At 40.1% G+C, this 24,745-nt stretch overlaps 1 protein-coding gene across 1 annotated transcript in view; it reads left to right on the top strand.

The window, feature by feature from the left end:
• The window catches only part of LRBA (LPS responsive beige-like anchor protein), a 526,673-nt gene that overhangs the window by 456,976 nt on the left and 44,952 nt on the right, over positions 1-24,745 (top strand). Inside the window, exon 49 of the mRNA XM_037141420.2 lies at positions 21,908-21,997. Within this exon, the coding sequence (XP_036997315.2) occupies positions 21,908-21,997 (90 nt within the window). The remainder of the gene's footprint in view (positions 1-21,907; positions 21,998-24,745) is intronic.

The raw sequence follows: 24,745 nt of genomic DNA, 5'->3' as shown, positions 1-24,745 counted from the left end.
AAAGGCACTGAAATAGAGAACAGGCTGACAGTGACCAGAGGGGAGACAGGAAGGGAATTTCAGGGAAAAAGGGGAAGAGTTTGCAGGAACAAGTATAAAGATACATGGACAAAAACTAGGGGGGCTGGAAATGGGAGGAAGGAGGGCGGGCCGGGTGGGTGGGCTGGGATGGAAGTAAAAGACAGAAAACTGTACTTGAACAACAATTTAAAATAATAATAATAATAAATTAAATAAACATCATGACCAATAAAAAAAGTCCCAAACATGGAATAAATAAAAATATTTCTTTAAAACATAAATAAATTAATTAATTAATTTGAAGTTTGACCATCTAAGGGAAAGAGGTCAGTGCCCCTGACTAAATAATCAGGCATTGCATATTTTAAAAACTCTTGGGGAACTCTGGTTGGAAATCTCTGCATTACAGTAATTACCCATATCTCTACATAACTGAAATCATGTATGTCAGGTTTTAAAATCTCCTGTTTTACTTAACACACTGGCATATATTATGTTGCTCTATAACCTGTATAGTTTTAATTTTGAAATTCCATAATATCCTATAGAATTGCTTTGAAAATGTGCTTAACACTGTTTCTCCCAATATGGGATCCTTTAAAAAAAAAAAAAAGATTTTATTTATTTATTTATTTTTAGAGGGGAAGGAAGGGAGAGAGAGGGAGACAAACGTCAGAGTGTGGTTGCCTCTCATGCACCTCCTACTGGCCTGCAACCCAGGCATGTGCCCTGACTAGGAATTGTATCAGCGACCCCTTGCTTCACAGGCAGGCACTCTATCCACTGGGCCACACCAGCCAGGGTAGGATCTTCTTCTCCTCCTTCTTCTTCTTCTTTTTTCTTTTTTTTTTAAGACTTTTCTGTTGGTGTGTTCAAGGTAGTATAGCTGTCTCTTTCACTTCACTAAAGTTTGTGCAACATTTGCATGGTAAAAGATGGCTCTGAGCCTGTGTCTGTGTGATGCCACTAGTTATAAAGTAAAACACTGAATTAGCTGGTTGGCTCCTCTATAGAACAACTTGAATAATTGGCTCTTTGTTTTTATTGTGGGTTGCCCGCCTTCTTCCTCACACACACCAATGATTTGCCAAAGGAATCTGCCAAATACCATTTACAGTATAATCTAAAAGAGCGTGGTTCTGTGGAACTTTCCACAGTGATGGAAATGTTCATATGTCTGCACTGTTCAATATGGTAACCACTAGCCATGTGGGAATTCTGTGTTTGAGTGGCTAGTGTGACTGAGGAACTGAATGTTTAGTTTTAGTTAATTCAAATTAAAATAGACACATATAGCTAGTGGCTACCATGTTGGACAGTGGACATCTAGAAGACTTTTGTATATCTTTGCTTATCATATTTTCTGTGTCCAAATTTAGGGCATGTGGTCAGAGAATGGAGCAATAAGTATTTATTAAATTAACCTTGTAGAATATTTGAGATTGGACATACTCCATTTAGACATTAGATATGTAGTTGAAAGGTATGTGTAAACTTTATTTTTCTCTCATTTAAGCTAACATATTATGACTTCAAATAATGTTTTATTGTAAATAAATATACCACATAATTTACCATTTTATCCATTTTTGAGTATATAGTGGTTCAGTGGCATTGCGTGTCCTCACATGGTTGCACAACTATTACTACCGTTCATCTCCAGAAGAGTTGCATCCTCCCAAGCTGCAAGTCTCTATGCTTTAAACAGCCACTCTGTATTCTCCCCGCCCTCCCCCGCTAATCACCATTCTGCTCTATCTAGGAATTTGACTACACTCGGTACCTCTTAGCAGTGGAATCATAAGTACTTATATCTGTGTGACTGACTTATTTCATTTGATGTAATGTCCTCATAATTCGTCCGTATTGTAGCATGTGTCTGAATTTCCCCCTTTTTGAGGTTGAATAATAGTCCGTTGTATGTATACCCCACACTTTGTTTAGCCCTTCATCTGTCCATGGACAAACAAATGTTTCCACCTTCAGGCCTTTATATGGGTAATGCTGCTGTGAACATTGGTATCGGTGTAAGTTTAAGGACTGCTTTGGGTTCTTTTGGATATATACTCAGAAGTGGAATTGCTAGATTAGACGGTAATTTTATGTGTAACTTTTTGAGGAACTGCCCTAACAAACAGGTTTTTAGTGTTTATTTTTCATGATCAGCATTTGCTAAAGACTATTTAAAACTTTTAAGTTTCTTTGGCTTTCCCCTCCCACAACCCCAATTAGTTAATACCATCAGCAGGTTAACTTTGACTGCAGCATTTTCCATTCTTCCTACCCTCATTTATTTTTATATTATGTGCTATATAAACATATTATATATTAGACTCAGCATTCATTCTAAAAACATGGCCTGTTATCTTCTAAGTAAGGTAGGTACTTGATGTTCTTCAAAGAATATATCACTTTATCACTTAGTACTACTTACATACATTTCTGTAACTTACAAATCTTTCTGAATCTTACTAAAACAAATGTGATCATCTTCTGTTACAGCCTTTCTGTATCACAGTGCTACATTCTGTGGCACAATGCAGTGAGGTACAGTAGAGTCAGCCAGCAAACAGATGAGCCAACCAGTAAATGTGGATTTGATTCCCGGCCCTGATGTCTGGTAGCTCCGTGGCACGCATCTCCCTGAGACTCTGTTTCCATCATGTGTAGAAGCGGTATGATAGTGCCCGCCCCACCGAGGGCTATATGAGATCGAATGTATGTTCAGTGCCTAGGTGGTCCCTTTGCCATCATAAGCACGCAGCACGTGTTACTTCCTTCCCTTATGTTGCTCACTGTTAAACCCCTGGGTTGGGAAGCACAACTGTAAAAAGAATATGAATTGCTGATTGCATCCTAGAAAGAATCATAGAATGTTAACACTAGAGAAGTTATTAGAGACTGTTTCCTAGAAGATGCAGGCACAGTTCAATGTAAAGTGAAGCAAGGAAGAAACAAAATAAATATAGGCCATTAATTTATTCATTTTTAGCAACTCTTTACTAAATCCAAGTTATGGAATAGGTTAAGGGGTTGACGGGCCCTGCCCTCACCTGGAGACCTACTGTCCAGTGGGGGAATGTGGGTAAGGAAAGGAATGCCGTGCACCGTGATGAATTTGGCACGGGGACAAGTACACTGTATGTATGTACAGGAGGAGAGGGTAGGCGCTGTGCCCAGGCGGGCAGAATCCCGGCGTGTTTTCTGGGAAATGAGGGGCTGGAGCTGTAGCGTGAGAGACGAAGAATACTGGGTAGAGTCATGAGCAAAGGCCACCCACACAGAAGAAACTGCCTAAGCTTCCTGCGCAGAGATGGAAGAGACCATGGCTGGGAAACGGAGTGGCCCAGTGTGATTAGGTGAGAGAGTGAGACAAGAGCCAGACCGCAAGGGCCTGCGGGGCCATAAAAGTCATTTTAACTGTGTTACAAGGCAGCAGATTGAGGGCTGAAGGTTGGTTACATAACCACATGTATGTGTTAGGACATGCCTAGGAGAAGATTGAAGCCATAAGAACTGAAAAGTACTGCCCTGACCCGGTAGCTCAGTTGCTTACGCATTGTCCCAATATGCCAAGGTTGTGGGTTCGATCCTTGGTCAGGGCACATACGAGAATCAACCAATGAATGCATCCATAAGTGGAACAAAAAATCTATGTTTCTCTTTTCTTCTCTCTCCACCCTTCCCCTCCCTCTTTCTCTCTCTCTTTTTCTCTGTCAAGTCAATAAATTTTTTAAAGGACTAAAAAGTATCCATTGGGTTATTCTCAGAGTTCTTGGAGATTTTAAAGAAAGCAGCTTACAAGGTGTAGGACTGTTGTGAATGGTTAGTAAACAAGTAAACACAGTGAGAAAGGAAGTAATGAAGGGAGAATTTTAATAGCTTTATTGATATTTGGCTCACATTCCGTACAATTCACCCATTTAAAGTGTCTAATACAATAGTTTCTAGTATATTTACAGTTTTACACGCATCACCACAACGTAATTTTAAAACATTTCCGTTACCACAGTGAGAAACCTCATACCCATTAGCAGCCCTTTTTTTGAGGGTGTACGTTTGCATTTATTTTACTAAAAGCTTCCCATCCCCCACCCCCACCTTCCGCACACTGGGAGAGAGTTCTGACCCTTTCCTTTCAAATGGGGAGAGGAAATACCTAAACTGAATTTTTTAAAAGAACTTCCAGAGGTGTTTTTTTAAAGAGCTATTTGACCATGGTTCTGTGTTACTGAAAACATCCAAAAAAAGAGGCAAGGTGTCAAGCATACAGGAAGGAAAGCACTTAGTAGTCTACCATGCCCTACGCAGAAGGGAAAGAAACAAAATCCAGAACCCAGATGAGGCAGGCGCTGGACCGCAGGGCATGGTGCTGCCTTGCCTGAGATGAAAGAGAAGAAGGTTCGCCTGGGGACATGTGAGCGAATGCGCCTGAGCAAGGCGGACAGGCAGCAAGGCTAGGAGGGTTCATACCAACGGTGAGATAGTACCTACGGACATGTACCTAACACAGTGGTGGATTTTCAGTGGAGTCCCAATAATAAAGAAATAATTATTTTCTTCCCATGCGGTTTCCTGTATTTACAGCAGCAGGAGGCTGGGCGTAGGAAAAAGCTGAATAGAGGAGGTGTGTGTGTAAGCGTGTGCGCGGGCGAAGTATACACGGGGTGGGACAGAGCGAGGGTTGTGCCATGGAAGTATGTGGAATACATAGCAGGGACTGCAAGTGGAAGGGTGGCTGACGGAACTGTCAGATGAATACTGCCCACGTGCTGGATCGAGGCTGTTTGGGTGGGTAGATAAGGAAAGGGTCCATGTCCTGGGACAGTTTATTCTTTTACGACAAATACTCATTGTGTTCAAGGTGCTAAAAATGTAGAGATTAACAAGAAAATCAGGAGCTCCCTTTCTAACGGGGTGCACAGAAAATCAACAGTAGAGACTAATTTTATTTCATGGTACTGATAGGAAGAAGATAAGGCCGCTGAGGGCACTCAGAGTGACTTGGGAGTCGGCATGGGACAGACCGCCTCTGCCTTCTTCACACACACTGCTTCCTGCTAAACTTTGGGAGGGAAGTGAAGCTGTACAGGGAGACCCAGGGAGGCAGGCCCCACTGCTCTAACCCTGGCCAGCCACATGCCTGTGACCTGCACCCCTTCACCCCCGAGGCCTGGACAGCCTCCAGGTGAAGTCTAGTCACAGGCTCCTGCCAGCTGTCAAACTCCCAGTATTGCCATCACCTAGTTTACTTCCCACCCCACCTTCAGGCATCTTTTCTTCAGAATCCCGTTCCTCTACAATGCCTTAACATTAATAAATGTGTGCATATACTTGACTTACATTAAAACATTATTTCTGCAAAAGCACAGTTACGGTGCCAGCATAGATTTGTGCCTTTCCAGTATTAAAAGCAGACTAGACTAATTTCTGTTCTGCAGCTATACGTTATGTATGTCTGTTCACTACTGTATTTTTAATTTAATTTGGGACACTTACATGTTCACAGTCATACCCAGAGGCTAGTTGTCTATGTGCAAGACTCATCTCCCCCCTTCTACTTGGGGAAAGCTCTCTTCCTCTTGAGAAACTTTTATTCTAGAGCGAATGGTTAATACGTATGGTGTAGTAAGTAATCATAAAAATAATCTCTCTATAAAAAGAGCACTAAATGAAAGAAATAATAACCATAAGAAGACAAAGAGTAATCAGAGAAACAGCCTGCAGCCCATTAAACTTTTATGTTGTTTTTAATTTTTAGAAAACAGCTGGGTTATCAATATATAACAGTGTCTGCATTTGCATATATCATAGCAGAAAGAATTATTTTTCAGGCAAATATGCTAATTTTTCCAACTAAAGGATATATCCTTCTCTTCAATTGTTTATTCTAACAGACCTCTTTACTGTTTTTTATTTCTGTTTGGTACTATTATTTTCCTTTTTCTAGACATTTACCATCTTTTAAAAATTTATTCTGTTTTCTTAGTATTACACTCTTTTTTTTATTGTTTTGATTTTTTTATAATAAATTTTATTTAGTTACTTTTCAAGTACATTTTTTTTATCTATTTCTCCCATCCTACCCTGTTTTGAATTTTTTTTAATTGAGGTATTATATTTCTCTGGCCAGGTAACTCAGCTGGCTAGAGCGTTGTCCCGGTACACCAAGGGTGCAGGGTGAACCCCTGGTCAGAGCAGATACAAGAGTCAACCAATGAATGCGTAAATAAGGTGAACAACAAATCTCTTCTTCTCTTCCTCCCTCCCTCCCTCTCTCCCTCTTTAAAAAAAATTGAGTTATAATTGACATACATTATATTAGTTTCAGATGTACAACATAAGGATTTAATATTTGTATATATTGCAAGATGATCACCATAATAAGTCTAGTTAACATCCATCATCATGCATAGTTACATGATTTTTCCTTGTGATGAGTACATATATTCTTTTATAGTCAGGGTACAAAAAATAATAAACACTGGTTATTTTCTGATTATCAGTCCCACTGAATTTGGTTTGACTCATTCACTTATCTTCCTTCATATTCATCAGATGTATGAAGATCTTATCAACCTTTTCTAACACCACTTCAAAAACCCTAAAATCCAAGGAAAGAAAAAAATTTAAAAAGAGAGAACAATAGGGTAATTGTATTCTAGATTAGATGTAAGAATAAATATTTGTATTAAAGGAAGAAAAAACCTTAAAAATTCAAATTCACCAAATAAATGCATGGTGAATAAGTGTTTTTCATAAATAATTTAGTTAATATGTTTAGAATATAATTGTATTTGTAGGCTTGGTTTCTAGAACAATTCTGTATTCTTATCTAGAATGCATATATCTTGTCACTTCTCATATAAATGATATTTGCTATCTCCAGAAGTTGAGCAGTCAGTAATCAAGCCCTTAGTATAAAACACTTCATTGATAGAGTTTTAGTAGGTCACATAGAACTGTTTTAAAAATTGTATATAGTGATGTACTTTGAGTGATTTGAAAACTGTGAGTATACTGATGTACTCTGAGCGAGATTTGTACACTCTACATCAAAACACAAAGGAGGAGCAGTCTCCCCAGATTAAGGGAGTAATAACTGTCTGAGCATAAAGCTTAAGAAATGAGGAGTTAAGTCGGTGAAGCAATAGAGGGGAATTCAAGGCAGAGAATACAGCATGTGGGAAGGACGTCAGTTAAGGCTCTGTGACTAAAAAAACCATGTGGTGGGTGGAGAAGGCATAAGAACTTGGTGATGAAGAACAGAGAGGTTGATGGTGCCACCAAAACATATTTGGGAGCCATTTATGTCTGTCTGTCTGTCATTAGTCTAAGCCACCATGATCATCTCTAGTCTAGGCTGGTATTGGTGGATCTGGTCACTTTTTTCTACCATTACCCACCTGCAGTCCACCTTCTAAAGACTGACAAAGCGAATATTAAACTGTAAATCAGATCATTCTTCTACTCAAACCTTCCTATTTCACATTAAACATAGAATAAAATCCTCCTCGATCTGTACGATCTGGCCCCTGCTTACATCCCTGTGCCACACGGCGCTATTTTCCTCATTTATGTGCCCCCTTCCTCTGACCTTCTTTCTGTTCCTGTCCGTCTGAAGGTTGTCACTGACCGAGCACCTTCTTAGGGTAGCCACCCGCTCTGTGCCGGATTGTCCGGTGCTGGCCCCTTGTCCTGTGTGCCTCAGCTCAGAGGTCATCTCTTCAGGGAGGACCTACCTTCACGCGCATCCAGTCCAGTTATCTTTCTGCTACTAGTTTTAACTTAATGTGGAGTGAAAGCATGTGGTATAGATGATATAAATTCTTTGAAATCTGTTGAGACTTGACTCTCGTTGGGAACAATCACTGTTTATAAATGCCCCGTGTGTGCTTGGCAAATGGTGGTGGTGGTTCTGCCGTTGTTCGAAGAGACCATTTTGCAGTAAGACAGTGAAGAAAGAGAGGTGAGGAGTATAATTAGAGACTGTGATTTTTATTGATATTACTCGTTGTTCCGTGCTATGTTTGACCTTAAACTGAAGAATTCCATATTGCTCTTCTTTTTCACTTCTTAGGCTCTTTTCATTCTTCTCCTCTTCCTCCTCTTCCTCCCCCACCCTGCTAGTTGTCACTTCTTGTTCCCGTGTCAAGTGTGTCTGTCTGCCTTTTGGGCACCGGTCCTCCTACTCTGTAATGTATTGTTTCTTAGATGCGGTAGTCTGAGGAACCAAACCACCAGATTTGGTAGAACTACAGTAAAGGTAAAATAAAGAAGGTTCGATTACTTTACCAGATATAAAAACATGAGCGACAGTAATCTGGACGTGTTCTGGTGAAGGGACTGAGAGTTCGGTGGGGCACAGCAGGGCTTGCAGAAACAGCCATTCACATGGGGGACCACGTGATGGGGGTGCCATTTCGAGTGGCTGGGAAAAGGCTTTCCTATTCAGTATGCGTGACATGAGGCAGCTAGCTAATCATTTAGAATAGAAATTAATTCAAATCCCTGTTTCACATCTTAAAGTGAAAGAAATTAAAATTGAGTTTCATATATTTATTTGGAATAAATAATATGTTATAAATATAAAAAGTGAAACTAGGCAAGTTACGACAAATAACAAAGTTCCAGAGGAGATAACCCACAAAAGATTAAATACACACCACAAATGAGAGTGGTAAGCCCTCCCCAGTAATCAGTGAAATTCAATTTAAAATTCAACGAAATTTGTGTCTCTGGAATCACTAAGATAGAAAAATGAAAATTCCTAGTGTTGGTTAGGAAACAGACATTGTCATATATTTGGTGAGGCTCAAAGTAGAATGAGCCTCTCTAATAATCTCAGCTTTTAAAATGCACGTGCACTTACTTACTTAGCACTTAACCAAAAGGAGTAACTGAGCAAGTATGCAAAAAAAAGTTCAATTGTTTGTCTAGTTGTTTTTTTAAAAAATACATAAATATCTGACAATATAGAACTGGTTTCGTAAATATTGATAAGTACATACAGGGAACTGCTAGGTAACATCAGAAATAGGTCTGCATGCATTGCCGTGGGACGGTATTGTGCTGTATTACAGTGAAAAACAGACTGTGTCATGAAACATAAAATACAGATTTTGTAAGTGTGTGTATATGCATATATGGCCAGAGTAGCCAAAGATGGTCATTATCTTTGGTTGGTGAGATCGTGGAATTCTTTCATTTGCTACTTTCTGTTTCACTTTAAAATCAAGGGGAAAGAGCTGACCCACAACTTTTTCTTTTGAGCTGAAACAGTCTCTTGAAAACCTGAATGTTAAGGTGAAGATAAGGATACTGACTTTGCGTTCGGCTTTTCGGAGACCTACTATGGTTATTTTCTGGTTTTCAGCCATGTTCATTGTTCCCAGGGTAGTGACTTTGTATAATGATGTTTATGTAACTTTGATAAAGATGAAGGAATTGATAATTTCTTAACTTTTATCTCACTCAGAAATCAGAGTACCTCCAGTCTCTTAATTTCCTATTTAATTCGCTGAGCTATGATTTTCTTTCATACTTTTTAGCTTTTTGAGTTTTTTTTTTTTTAAATTACATTTGATAACCAAAAAGATCACTTCTACTGTTAGGGAAAATATCTTTGCTACATCACTGTTAATTATAGTCCTTGTCATTTTTTTTTTAAAGCAAGAAGGTTTTTGGCCTAAGATTCATGAATCTTTTATCTTTGGGTTTACTCTTCAGTGGGGGAAGTGTATAATTAAATTGTTATATGAAGGGCTTTAAGAACTCATTTATTAAAGTAATCCATGTTAACTATAAAAATTCAAATTATGTGGAAGGGTAAAGTAAAAGAATGGAAAGGCCCTGTCCCCAAATTTGGACTTTGTTACTAATGCCGGAGTCACATGCTAAAATCAGCTAAGATGGTTCCAGCCTCTGCCACAGAATCGCCTTGTGCTAACACTCAAAATCCCACCATCAGAGATAACCTAGTTGGCTACAAATCTCGTGTGTTTTTTAAACAGTCCTTTCCAGTCGTTCAGCTCTCTGTGCAGAGGACTGGATATCGGGCTTGAACAAAAGGGAGTTTAAAGGCACAGCCCAGAGTCCAAGCAGCATTGCACAGGAGGCACAAGAGCAGACCCTGAGGGGAGCCCAGGTGGGAAGAGGGGCGGCGGTTGGAAGGCTCAACATACACTGCAGGTGGAGGTTGCTCAGAGTGACATTAATATGAATGTTGTCTGTGTTCTTTCATCTTGTACCTTGCCATAAGTCCTTCCTACATTGCCTCTGGAAACATTATTTTCTCCTTTACTTTTCAAACAAATAGCGTGTTTATGTGAGTTCAGAAATTAAGGACATTAATTTTTTCCTCTTTGAAATGAAACTCAGCTCTGTTGACATAAATGGGTAGGAATGAGGGGAAGGGGAGCCCAATGTCGCTCCATTTAAAGGATTATATGCAGTGGGTCTCCACATGAAAGAAAATCCTGAAATTGTTCCCTAAGTTGTGCTTAGTGTCAGTGGCTGGTTTTCCCTCTTCTAAATTTATCCTTGCAAATACTGTTTTAGCCACACATAATCACCCCGAGAAGGTCTGTTTTCCAAAAGAAGCAGCCGCAGTGTTTAAGTTTACATGACCTCAGTTTCATGACAGCAGTAGCAAATCAGATATCTTATCCAAGGAAAAGCATTTTTGGCTTAGAATTCAATCACTTGCATGGTGGGAGTCAATGGCTTATTTCAGCTCCAGCACTGTTGCAGAGCACTGGCTGCAGTGAATCTTTCAGAAAGCATAAACACAATCGGTATTTATAGCATTGTTAACATTTGCTAAATAGTTGGGGGAATGGTCTGCACGCCTGTTTTAAGCAGGTGGGGCAGGAGTCTTTGTTATGGACAGTAGGACAACACCATTAAGATGGTTGTAGCAACAGGGCAAATTAGGAGCATTGAATGCAGCAAGTTAATGTTTCGTGCAGCCACAGTTCAGAGTGTGACAGAAGTAATGCGGAAGCATCTCCGGCCAGAAGTGTGTTCCCCAGATGGCATATTTGACACAGTGCAGGGCAGGAACTGTACAGTGAAAAGCCAAATAAACCGTAAGGATTAGTCAAGTTTTAATTGAAAACCTACATAAAAAAATACCTTGAAATTATGCCAGACTTTCTTGTATATCAAAACCGCAATAAGCAAAGTTTCCTTTAGGCAACGTAATGAACATCAGAGTTGTCAGTAAGGCTAATCTTTGTTTTTTTCTAGTTGTTATGTCTATTCAAGACTTCTTCGTCAAGTAGTTGGAGCTAAGTTTTGTATCCAAGGACATAAACCAAAGTATTATTGTCTTTATGATTTTATTTTACTGTCAACTACCCAAGGAATTTTCAGTCATTCTGTTACACTGATGATTTCTGTCATGAACCCCTGCTTCCTTCTGGCACCATCTTTATTTTATTTTATTTTGTTTTATTTTATTTTTATTTTTTTGACTTTATGTGGGGGGATTATATTATATTTATAATGGTTTAAGTGCTGATTATTTTTACTTTTTAAATATTGAGGTGACATTGGTTATTAAAATTACATTGGGGTGACATTGATTAATAAAATTACACAGGTTTCAAGTGTACAAGTCTATAGTACATCATTTTAAATCAAATATGTGAAAAGTAGTTTCAAATCAAGTGACTGAATTTTGTTCTCTCTAAGATGAGGAAGTTTCCTTAAAATATAATCACTCCTTTTCATTATTGGTGCAGTGAAGCAACTGACATTCAGCTAGTACTTGGGATGCAGTGGGTCAAGTGCAAATTTTTTCAATGTTAGGTGTTGTTAAACTGTGTAATCACAGTAAATTTGTTGTCGTACCACTCTCTCCGCCAGTACCGTGTAAGTGGAGTGTGCATGTGTGAGTGTTGCATTTCACGCAGGACGTGACTCGAGGCCAAGGACCTCGCTGCCCGCTTTCTCCCTGTCTGCCCCTCATGTTGGCGTTCTCTCACCGTGGGTGCTTCCAGACACTATTCAGCAAACAGACCGAGCGATTCTTACCGGATGAATGACCAAACGCCTGCTTCTTTCCATGACATAGTTTAAGCATTTTGTCTGGTTTTAAGAAGTCATTTAAACTGCTAACTGCAGTAAATTAACTCTTCTGATTTTTTTTTTCAAGAACTTTTTACTACGTTTCACCATGTTTGCTCCCAGCATTGGAAAGTTCTTTGAAGCAACATTCCACTTATTTTTCTAGGCAGGCTGCTTTATCTACTCACTTCCAGTAGCTAGAGCCGGAGGTGTTTTGAATGAGCACATCAGTGTTCTAGACAGAGATACTGTTTGAAATTATCCATGAACACAGTGCCGCTGAACATTATTGAGTGACATTTGTTTCTGTTGGTTCTGTCTGCTCTGACTAGCTGGTTTCTTTCAGATTGGCAGCTGGGATTATGCCGAGGTGGATGGACAGCTGCAAGAAGTGGCGGCTGTGGGGAGGTTGGGCTGGGCTCCGGTTAATGTGCCTGGGATGTATAGGCTCGGCTAAAGGCACTAATGAGAAGTCTGTGAATCTTTTCAAAATTTACAATGAGTTTGTTTTACCTCGGTAACTTCTATAATACGACTCAGTAGCCGTGTGAGTAAAAATACTCCTTTCCCTCTGTAATTTTCTCTTTCCTCTGCATTTTTATCACTACATTCTTAATTTTTGTTTACTTCACTTAGCAAGCTATTCTTTCTCTTTGCTCTCTGTGTACTCCATACCATCATGACATTTTACGCCCTCAGATACTTGATGCACTGTGAAAAACATACACTCATGAAATTTATATGTATTTCTAAATACTTAATTTATACTAAGTGATAGTACAATATTGCCAAAACTAATGGCTCCTTGAAATTTGATAGAAACAAATTAGGAAACAGGCTCAAAATAAAATTAACTTTATAGCAAGGTCTACTAATTTCCCAGTTATTGACCGATTTTTCAACTACAGTTGTCTTAGATAGTTAAAAAGTTCTTCTGGACCCTGTAGCTTAGTTGGTTAGGATGTTGTCGCAACATGCCAAGGTTGCAGGTTCAGTCCCCAGTCAGAACACACAGAAGAATCAAACAATGAATGCATAAATAAGCGGGACAACACAAAAATAAATAAATATTCTAAAAAGGGGAAAAAAGTATTTCTGGCTATGATGTGAATGGAGAAATGAAACTTCATAAAGCTATATCAAATGTTGATGGATTTTTTAAAGATTTTTGTAGTTTTTTTAGTTCAGAATTATTTTGAAAATGGAAATTTTTTATTCTTTATTTTTAAAGTCATGCATGCTTTGTGTGAGATCTCAAAAATGAAAACTGTATAAAAATGAAGAAAGTATTAATTTTTATTCTGCTAATCTTGTCTACCCCACACCAGAAATAACAGCTGATAACAGTTTGGTATGTTCTCTTCCAGATTTTACATGTGTGTATCTGTGTGTGTGTAAACACTTCTTGGTAAAGAGTATCTCCGGTTTTTCTTTTTAAAATTTTTTATTTTTATGTGTACTCATATAATAACACATGTAAGGATGCATGCTTATATATTTAAATTTATTTTTTTAACTTAAATGAGATTATATACTATATCTTCCATAATTAGGAATTTTTTAATTTTTTATTTCTAAATATATTTTATTGATTACCCTATTACACTTGTCCCATTTTTTTCTCCCCTTCATTTCCCTCCACCCTGCACCCCCTCTACCACCATCCTAGCCCCCTCACCCTTAGTTCATGGCCTTGGGTTGTATATATAAGTTCTTTGCTTCTCCACTTCCTGTCCTATTCTTAACCTCCCCCGTCTATTTTCACCTGCCATTTATGCTTATTCCCTGTACCTTTTCCTGCATTTTCCTTCCTCCTTTCCCTGCTGATAACCTTTCATGGGATCTCCATTTCTGTGATTTTGTTCTTGTTGTTGCTTAGTGTGTTTTTGTTTTTGTTTTTCCTTAGGTTCAGTTGTTGATAGTTGTGAGTTTGTTGTCATTTTACTGTTCATATTTTTAATCTTCTTTTTTTGTTAGATGAGTCCCTTTATCATTTCATACAATGAGGTCTTGGTGATGATGAACTCCTTTAAGTTGTCCTTATCTGGGAAGCACTTTATCTGCCCTTCCATTCTAAATGAGAGCTTTTCTGGATAGAGCAATCTTGGATATAGGTCTTTGCCTTTCATGACTTTGAATGCTTCTTTCCAGCCCCTTCTTGCCTGCAAAGTTTCTTTTGAGAAATCAGCTGATAGTCTCATGGGAACTCCTTTGTAGGTAACTATCTCCTTTTCCCTTGCTGCTTTTAAGATTTCCTTCTCTTTCATCTTGGGTAATGTGATTATGATGTGCCTTGGTATGTGTGCTTTCTCGGGTCCAACTTCTTTGGAACTCTCTGAGCTTCCTGGAAGTCTATTTCCTTTGCCAGGTTGGGGAAGTTCTTCATTTTTTTATATTTTTTATATTTATTACTTATATTTTCAAGTAAATTTCCAGTTTCTTGCTCTTCCTCTTTTTCTTCTGGCACCCCTATGATTCAGATGTTGGAATGTTTAAAGTTGTCTCAGAGGTTCCTAAGCTTCTTCTCATTCTTTTGAATTCTTCTTTCTTTATTCTGTTCTAGTTGAATATTTATTTCTTCCTCCTGGTCCAAATCATTGGTTTGAGTCCTGGTTTCCTTCTCATCACTGTTGGTTCCCTGTATATTATTCTTTATTTCACTTTGCATAACTTTCACTTACTCCTTCATTTTGCACCCATACTCAATCATTTCTGTGAGCATCCTGACTGCCAGTGTTTTGAACTCTGCATCTGTTAGGTTGGCTCTCTCTTCATTGCTTATTTCTATTTTTGGAGCTTTGTCTGTTTTTTCATATGAGCCATATTTCTTTGTCTTGGCTCATCTGACATAGTAAGGGATGGAGCCTTAGGAGTTGCCAGGGTGGGGCAACCCCGTTGTGGCACTGTATATGGGGGAGGGGTCAGAGATGGAACAGTGACTCTTGCTCCACTCTTGGCTAGCTTTCAGTCACTTCCCCCACTACCCACAAGCAAATTGGGTCCTTCTGCTGCTAATTCCTAGGTGGGTGGGTTTGCGTGTGTTCTAGGACCCTGTGAGTGTCTCCAATGAACTCTCCTGTGAGGCTGGGAGATTCTCCTGCCACCTCAACCACCACAGGTTTTTGTAGACAAAGGTTTTGAGGTTTTATTTCTGCCTCACTGGAACCCTGGGTTGCGTGGTCTCTCTCACTTCCTAGTTATTCCTCCCGATTTATCTGCATGCAAATGTTGGACCACCTGGTCCTCCAGCCACTGCCTCACCGTGAGTCCTCTCCACCCGGCTGCCTATCTCTGCCCCTCCTACCAGTCTGGATGCATGTTTCTTTTTTAATTCCTTGGTTGTTGTACTTCCATACAGTTTGATTTTCTGGCAATTCTGGTTGGTTTTTCTTTTTAAATTTGTTGTTGTCCTCCTTTTTGGTTGTGTGGGGAGGCAAAGCGTATCTACCTACACCTCCATCTTGGCCAGAAGTCCAAATTTTTCTTTTACTCATATATTACAGACTAGTTTCTATGTCAGATACATTCAGCTCAACTCACTCATTTTAATGCCCGCATAGTATTACATTATTTTAGGTTAAAGTAGTTTTTCCCCTAATTTTTACTGTTACGGGATGTATAATAACCACCATGTATTTAAATCTTTTGTGTTCTTTCTTTAGGAGAACTTGTAGAATTGGAATCAATAGCTTGTTCTTTATTTGAAAACATAGAAAACTAACCCCTAATTAAATTCTTATTTTTCTCTAATTTCTCAAAATTAAAACAAATTGTCTTTCCAGTCCAAATTCACATAGACCTTTCTTCAGTTTGCTTGCTTCTTTACCATAGCCTTCTTCTATTATGTAGTATTTTGCATAATTTGATTAAATACCATTTATACTATATTTTGAATATTTATCTAATTGAGTTTTAAATATTCCATATGCTAGTATATCCATGACTTCTTTTCTGATAGGCTATTTATTATTTACATTTATGCTTTAAATGTTTGAATTCTATATATCATTTTTATTTCTAGAGCACATTGACTATTTACATTTCAGTCTTGAATGATTCATTCTAAATAATTTAAGTTAGGTTTGTATGCTCTTTTTAAAATTTTTTGTGCATTTATTGCTCTGACAACTAAAAAGTAACTTTTGTGTTTCACGTTGTAGGTTAGGAGGGGTCTGGTCCAAACTCTGTAACACAAAATGACTAAGTGGTCATCGAAGCAGGATACTTTTCAGTCTGCTCCTGACACCAGAGCTCAGTTGCTCAGTGGCCCCACAGTGCTCTGAGCCTGGGCACTTGGGCCGCTGACCAGGAAACTTTGAGTGGAGGCCTGTCAAATACCCAGCAAGCTGCTCTCCAACTTAGGCCCAGGCGTGTGAGGGTGACAGCAGCATGGCACAGGGGATGACTGATGTGCGACACAGGAAGGTCCCTGGATTGCGTTAATGTGACTCTTAAAATACTGAAATGTGAACTGGTGCTGAAATCCAAAATAGGAACTCTCGTTTCGGTTTTTTAAAACATTTCTTAGTAAAGAGTTTCTCTACAATCTTAAGACTGCTTTCTAGAGCTTAATTTTGGTAGTGTCAGAACATTTTAATATATTATTAAATGGCATGTTTTTTCTTAATGGATTATTTTTAGTTTCCCTATCCAATTTTATAGTGCATTTAGCAGTAAATATAGAGAGGATAAAATGCAATTTCAGAGTTGCATGCTTAACAAAAGCAGTGTACATGTGTGTTTATTTTAATTGCATCCACATGTTGTGTCTCCCCTAGACCCATCTTAAAATAAAATTTTACAGCTTTATTGTTGGTTACTAAGTGTTGTATTGAGTTAACTTGTTTCCTCTTTTAGATTAAAAAGACTAGTTCAGAGTCATTATTAAATTGAAGCCAAATACTCCATTGTCACTAAGCCAAGTCTGCCTTCCTTGACTTTTCTTTCATTTCTTTTTTCTTCCAATGTATGTAGCTTGCGTATCTATAATCTCTATATACTATCTCTTTCTCTACATATGACCATAAAATCATGCAAGTATGCAATAGTTGGCACAGAAAACTACAGAATACACAGCTTGTTGAAAATCTTTTCATAATATTTCCATTTGGAAATCCATTAATAAATTCTCTAGGTAATATTTGAGATGCTGTTTATAAAATATAAATAATGTGGTTTTACTGGAATGTCTCTAGGCATTTGCATAGTCTTTTTTATTACCCTGTATTTCAACATCTGGAATGCTGCCTGCTAAATTCAGGTTTTATTATAGAAAGTAGTAATAGGTTATTTACAGAATAATTGGGAATTGATGAGTAAGAATGTTACATAATAAAGTAAGCTTTTCAGTAGAAATGTTTAGTAGAATGTTTTATTTAATGCTGACTGCTCTGTAACAGTGTAGAAGTATATCTTTTAGCTGCATCCTGCTGAATTATGTTGGCCTGGATGACCGTTTATTCAGTAAATACACTGGGCACCTACTGTGTGTCACACCCCCCAGAGGCACAGAAATACATGGCAGTCTGGTCTCTGGGAGAGTTTGACTCTGATGAATAAGACATGGATTACACAGTATTTAGAATATCGGGTAAGGAGGTAGTAGGAGTTGATGCGCATTGCTGCGAGAGCCACAGGGAGGGCCGGCAACGGGCTGCGTGAGAGCAGGGAACAGACTTCCCACGGGGCCGAGATGCCTGAGAGAAAGACAGAAACGTGTTTGCGGTTCCCCTTATTTGTGCATTCATTGGTTGCTTCTTGTGTGTGTTCTGACCAGGAATTGAACCCACAACCTTATTGTATTGCGACGACACTCTAACCAGCTGAGCTCCCCGGCCAGGGCCAACTTAAACAGATTTTTAAAAGATAACACATGACACTAAAACTCTCTAGGCAAAGGAGAGTTTACTAAAAACAGTTTAGGCATTTGGTAGAGTTCATTTGGTTACCCTATTACCAATCCAACTTCCTAAGCCTCAGACCTCCCTTTGAAATTTTCTGTTGGTCTGTATACAAAAGGCTGAAGCAAAAAGGGAAGAGAGAGCGATAAAGTTACTTGAGGGGCTTTTTCAAGTCATACGTACTCCCCTAGAATCTCCGACTTGGCCCTTAAAAATCACTGCTTTGGTTAAAAAGAGGAGATTGGTACTTTTGAAAACTTTCTCATCACATTTTTTAATTTCAAAACAATATTAATTGCAAAGCAAGATATATACTAAGACCAGTTTCTTTGAATTTGCGTGTATAATAGAGATTTCTTTGTAGTAAAGCCTGAATTCTTCATGTTTCCATAGTAGTTGGCGTTACTGACCGCTCCGTCTTTGGAACTCTCACTGCCAGCCTCTGTATTGCACCATCCTGCTCTCCCACCCCAGGGCCCCCTCTCTGTCTCCTTCATTACTTCTTCATGTGATCCCTTAAATCCGAGTTTCCTAAGGTGCAGCTCTAGGTCCCAGTGTGTGTGTGTGTGTGTGTTGGACTCTCTTCCTGGAACTTAACCAATGGATGTCAGACTGCTTGTAAAATTTCTCAGAATTTTCTTAGGAGCTGCTAAGGAAACTTATCAGAGCTCCTCCAACCTTCCAATAGAACAGCCTTACCTCTATGTTCTTTCTATATCAGAGATTCATATAAGATTTCCCTCAGAAAGGAAGTATTTCTGCTGTTTAAAGTTACATATACACAGTGAGAGGGAAACATCAAACATCATTGACTTACCTTTCTTTTGTATGAATGACTCCCAAATCAGTACTTCTGATCTTGCATCCAAGAGCCTGTCTTGAGCCTTCTGTGTGCATTGGACACCTCATCCTGGAGAGATGGTTGCCGCCGTCACTTCACATTCCCCATCCTGCTGCCAAACTATTTCTTCCCAACAGAAACTTGTATTTCCACTTACTGCTTTACTACTCTCTAAAATATGCAGGTTCCAAAGAAAGCAGTTTGTTTCGTCTTTTCTTTTCGTCACTGATCCAAGTCTCAGTCTCTAGGACCTGTTGATTTTTCCTTAGGTCATGGTGCACATAATTCATCACTTTGCTTCCTGAAACCACAGCTTCTCCAAAGAGATCTGTCTCTGGGCACTTAGCCCTGCAGTGCATTCTGAAACCTGGGCCAGATTTGTTTTCTGATACAATGCGTTCGTTATTATCAACATGAACTCCCGAAGCACTCCTTCCTTCCCTGTTCTAGCTGTGTTAAGTGATGATCACACCAAGCCCCCACCTAATACAGCATTTTATTTAGTGCTTTGTACGTGCTAGGTACTGTGCTAAGCACTTTATGTGTATTATTTAATTTTCCATATGATTCTGTGATTTAGGCATTCTTATTATCTCTGTTTTATAGATGGGGAAACAGATTAGGCTCCTTGTCCAAAGTCACACAGCAGGTAGATGGTAAAGTCAGGATTAGCACTCCAAACCACCCAACCCCACAGGCCAAATGCGGAAGCTGTCTGTCCCCCCTCCCTTTCAGTGGGGAAGGCGTGTGGGCTGTTGGGCAGGGACCACAAAGGCAGAGGTCCAGGGAAAGGGTGCTGGCTTTGCTAACTGCTCTGCCAAGGGACTTACGGTCCACATTCCTAACCTCAGCCAAAAATCTGTACCTCACCCTGTAACAGTGCCCACTCTGTCCTTTGGGACGACTTCTAGGCTTCAGGTTACCATTCTGTGATATTTTTCTTGTATCTCAACCTCAAAATTTACCTTGATGTTGATCACAAATTGATTTTACCCCATCAAAAAAGGCTTAGATGCACTTCTGAAATGGTCCTAGTCCTTATTCTTCACTTCCCATTGGCCTCTCCGCTTGTTTCTGGGGTCCAGGGCCAGCCTCATCTCCTGCTGTGTAAACCAGCGCTTGCCTAGCCACACTGCTCTGCTGTCTGTGTCTGAACATAACTTTTTTCACTGTGATGATGATAGAGATACCTTAGTGATTCATTCGTTAGAGTGTAAGCTCGTGTTTCCTGTACTCAGTCTTACGCGTATACCCTGCTACAGAACCTCACACATACGGAGAAAGGGGAGCTTAATGGGTGAGGGTATGAGAGGTAGAATCAGGTGGCTTGGATGTAGATTTGGAGCCTGCCATTTAATTACTGTGTGACCTTGGACAAGATATTTAAGTTCTTTGTGCATTTATTGCATAGTACTCGCATCACACAGTTTAAAGGGGAAACGATATGATTGTAAATCACTTAGAGAAGTTTCTGGCAAATAGTTAAGTGCTAAGTATTCATTATTGTTGTCGATAGTAGCCTTCCATGAATATTTGTTGACTGCACATTGAGGGTCTAATTTGTGTTAAACGCTCTGCTGTGTTTCTATGTATGTATCATTGAATAACTTACCCTGAATCACATAGTTTATAAGTGGTGTGATTTGGGATTTGAACTTGATCTGTTTGACTTCAAAATCCAGGCTGCTTCTGCCATCCCCTCAGCCTTCAGAGGTGCTTCCCACGCTTTTCTACCCCAGCAGGTCACTCCTTGAACTTACTGGACCGACTGCATCAAACTATTACGCAAGCATCCAAGTACATTTGCCCTGCTTCCTGTATTAGGAATATATTCTTCAAACATTGAGAGCTTTAACTACTGTGTACATAGTTGATGATAATTTAAGGTATAAATAAATGAGCCACTCATTTCTTACTAGGTCATTGTAAAGAGTTATTAGGGGTATTCTCATCAAATAAACAAAGGAAATTAATAGCGGGTAATGATTATATTTCTTATTTAGGATTTATCAGTTGCCTGCAGTCCTATAGAGTATATAAAAATTGAAGACCTTTTCTTAGAGATTAAAAAATAACATGATGAGCCTAGTCTCTTCTGAATCTGAGAGGTTTTCTTCGTCCCGTTAGCCTGGGAATTAAGAACACTGACTACGTATCTTTGCTTCCTTCTCTCCCTTCACACATAGTGCAGCATTTCTTTATTCAGCCAGTGTAGGGATCCAACAGTGAAGAAGAGACATAAGGTCCTTGCTGTCATGGGTCTTATATTTTAGTGGGAGGAAACAAACATTAACAAGTAAACAGATACCCACAGAGCGCGGGCATCTGGCATTGAGTAGTTTCCCATGATGAGGGAGTTGGCGGCGACTGGGAAGCGAGCATCTGTGCCAGGTGTACAGGGGGCACCATGGCAGGGAGTGCCTTGCCCGGGGTGCAGGCGCACATCTTTCCAAAAGGGTGCACACACATGTTTCTTATGTTTAGTTCATCTCTGGTTTAACCATCTCATGCTTGGATGCAACATATGGCTTTTACTTTGTTGTTTAGCCACCTAGGTTCAAAGAGACTGTCAACAATAATGCTCTTTCTATGGCAAAAGTAATAGCATCAAGCCATTCCCACAGGTGCTATGTTTCTCCCCCCCCACACACACCCCTTTCTACTTTCCAGGATGAAATGGGGCCTGGAATCAAAGCAACAATGGGTTTTCTCTATACCTGTAAAAGATTAACTTTAGTCATTAGGGATGATGCAAGCAGGAGAAAAAATGCAAGAAAACAGAAATGAAGCCAAAAGGGACAATTTCTGATTGTAATAGCTGGTTTCTGTTTCATATCACTGAGCAAGATGAGGAAGTTCTGCAGGGTTTGATAGGAACAGCTTCCACGGGGCTGCAGGATGACCTCAGCCGCTGTGCCCCTGCCAGGTGCTGCGCCCCACGCTGCAAACACAAGGCTGACTTTCAGCATGAAACAAGCCAGAAGTATGGAATGATATTTTCAGGTGACAGTTGTGGCTCTAGTGCCTGTAATTAACACCTCTTAACCCTCCAACTCGCCCATGCCTTTTTCAGGCTGTTGAAGCTCAAATCCGGAGTTTCGGACAGACGCCTTCGCAGCTCCTCATCGAGCCCCATCCTCCCAGAGGTTCTGCCATGCAAGCGGTAAGTGCTGCCTTCACTCTTCTCACTTCGTGCCTCTTGGAGACCATGCCTGACATTTGTAACAGTCTTTCCTTGTACTTGAGATTCTCCACCACATCTGGGCCTGTTCTCATGCAGTGCTTGTTAACCTGCTAACAACCAGCAAAAAACCTTCGCGTGCTCCCCGGGAGTCTTTGGGAAGGCAGCCGCTGCTCCAGTGCTCTGGCATTTCGTCAGCTCATGTTTCCTTACAGAGTCAAGAGGTTTATAATCATCATGTGTGCTTACTGCAGGACAGAAACTTCCGGCCTCAGACCGATTTGCGTTCTCATTTGATCCTGAGTTTCTAGATTAGTTTTGTTTATATTCTTTAAAATATATGTTATTGATTATGCTATTACAGTTGTCCCATTTCCCGCCTTCACTCCCTTCCACCCTGCACACCCCCTCCCACCCACATTCTCCCCTTTAGTTCATGTCCATGGCTTATACATATGTTCTTTTGTTTATATTCTTTATATCCCAATGTTTTTCAGTTTGGGGATTTTAAAACGAGCCTAATGTGTAAGATATTGTTGCTGAGGGTCAGGGACCTCGGGGAGGAAAAAATGATGGTTAGGTGCACCAAACCATCCAAGGCTTAGTGGCAGTTCTCAGGACTCTGAGCCTTTCTTCTGCTCTGCTCCCTGGCTCCCCCGCACACTGCTGTGGGGTGGGCCGAGCTGTCCCGACCTCCCTTTCCCTGTGGTCTTTCACTGTCAAGGCCCTGAGCCCAGGCCACTCCGGTGGGAGGAGCAGGGTTCCAGAGAACACTCCTGCGACACTTCTTGGAGCTCACCTTGGAACGCATTCATGCAGCTTCACTTACGCCACGTTCTATTGGTCAGAGCAAGACGGAGGCCAGCCCAGAGTCAGCAGCAGGGAAACAGACCCAATCTGCAGAATGACGTGGCCGGTCTCTTTTTAGAGTTCCTGAAATTTCAGGGGTTACATTTTTTGATGATTAAAAGAAAGCACAGTAACAAATACTGAATTGCATGATAAAAAAGTTTCTTTGAAGAACAGACTATAGGTATTCCATTTTTTTCTTCAGTTGGTCCTCTATAAAACAGGTTGATCATTACTGTTTTCAAATTAAAAACACGAAATATGCAATCTGTTTACATAAATATGCAGAATAATTTAAGATGGATTCTGATTCCATGTTGTGGCTCAGAGATCGCAGACTCTTGACAGACACTAGGAAGGAGAGAGCTAGAGATAGTTCTGCTCTTTTCTGCCTCTGCTGCTTTTTTCTTTTTTTTCCCACCTCACCTTCTTCTTTGTGTCTTCTTCTTTTAACCTTTTTTTTCTAGTAATATGAATTGGATGTTGTAATAAACCACAAGCCTTTTGAAAATTATTTGTATCTTCATTTCCAAGTGTTTTTTAACAGGTGAAATCAGATTGAAATGAACACAAAGGATAGCTTGAGTGAGCAGAAGACTACACAAAAAGTGAACAGTTAGCAAGAACAATGGAAGATAATGCCATAAAAATAGTAATAAAATAGTAAGACTGATTTATGTCTGGGGCTTGGAATTAGTTTTAGTAATAGCTTGTCAGGGAGACCCCGTGGCTGCAGTGCTGGCTGATGGAGGGTCCTCTGCTGCCCCATTGACTTTGTACCTGGGTCACTGCACAGCCTTGGTCACGAGGGCAGCAAGGGGCTCCGGCTGCTAAGCCTCCCTCCCTGGCCAAGGATTTCCGGTTCAGTGGGGCAGAGCGGCTTTACCGTCCCTGGGGCAGGATGGCACATGTTCCTATGAGGACAGAAGACTGTCTCTCCCATCAGCTTTATCCTCTGCACTTAAAACCTGCACTTCAGACATGTGCAAATTGTGTTTTTCATCTTACACATACTCGAGTTGGGCGGAGGGAAAGGTGTGTTGGAAAGAAACCAGAGTTGTCAACAAGTGTGTACACTTAACCTGGGAAAACCGAGTGAAATTTGGCTAGTAGTTTCCTGCCTCAGCCTCAGCTCACAGATGGACGCGGGCCGGGCTAGAGGAGGGTCTGTTTTTCTAATCCCCACTTTACCACTGGTCCTGCGCGTCTGCAGCTGTTGCCATCTCGATGGACCAGCCCCGTCTCCGGGGGTGTGCTTTTGCTTCCTTCTCGTGCTCCCTCTTCCATAGTTAGCAGCCAAGGATGTGATAGAGCTTCCAGGAGAGTCTCCTGCTAACTGCCCGCATTGGGAGCTTCAGTGAAGAGGGAGTGTGTAGGAACAGGCGGGGGGGCGGGGGGCAGCTTGTTGTGAGCGTGCAGAGGGCATTCGGATGAGCGGTCCGCCGCTGCGGTGGACAGTGCCCTGCCCTTGCTGTGTGATGAAGAGCTGGTCCACAGGAGTCCCTGTGTAAACAAGACATTGTTCCTACACATTAGAGATTTTTCTGTGTTGTTTTAGGGATATAAACATTGGACTCGTCCAGTTTGAGTTGAATCGTATTTACAATATGAGCTGTTAAGCTCAAAAATATGGATCAACTTCCTTGCAGTGAGACTTTGTGATGTATGTTATACTCTGACTTTCTCAGAGTTTGTAAATTGACTTTAGTAAATATTATTTTAAAAACTACATAATTAAAAAATGAAGCTTCTTAATCTGAAATGACATTCATTGTCTTCCCCAGGACTTCATCACTAAGTTGGAGTTTATTTGATATTGCCCATTGTTTCCGATTTTTACCCAATTTCCCAGAATTCCTTGAAACTGTATAAAAGGCCCTT

This window comes from Artibeus jamaicensis, unplaced genomic scaffold (genome assembly GCF_021234435.1).
Source record: "Artibeus jamaicensis isolate MK-2021 breed Jamaican fruit bat unplaced genomic scaffold, CSHL_Jam_final scaffold_537, whole genome shotgun sequence".
Taxonomy (NCBI): domain Eukaryota; kingdom Metazoa; phylum Chordata; class Mammalia; order Chiroptera; family Phyllostomidae; genus Artibeus; species Artibeus jamaicensis.
Note: the sequence above shows the minus strand (reverse complement) of the source record. Positions and strands in the feature narration are given on the sequence as shown.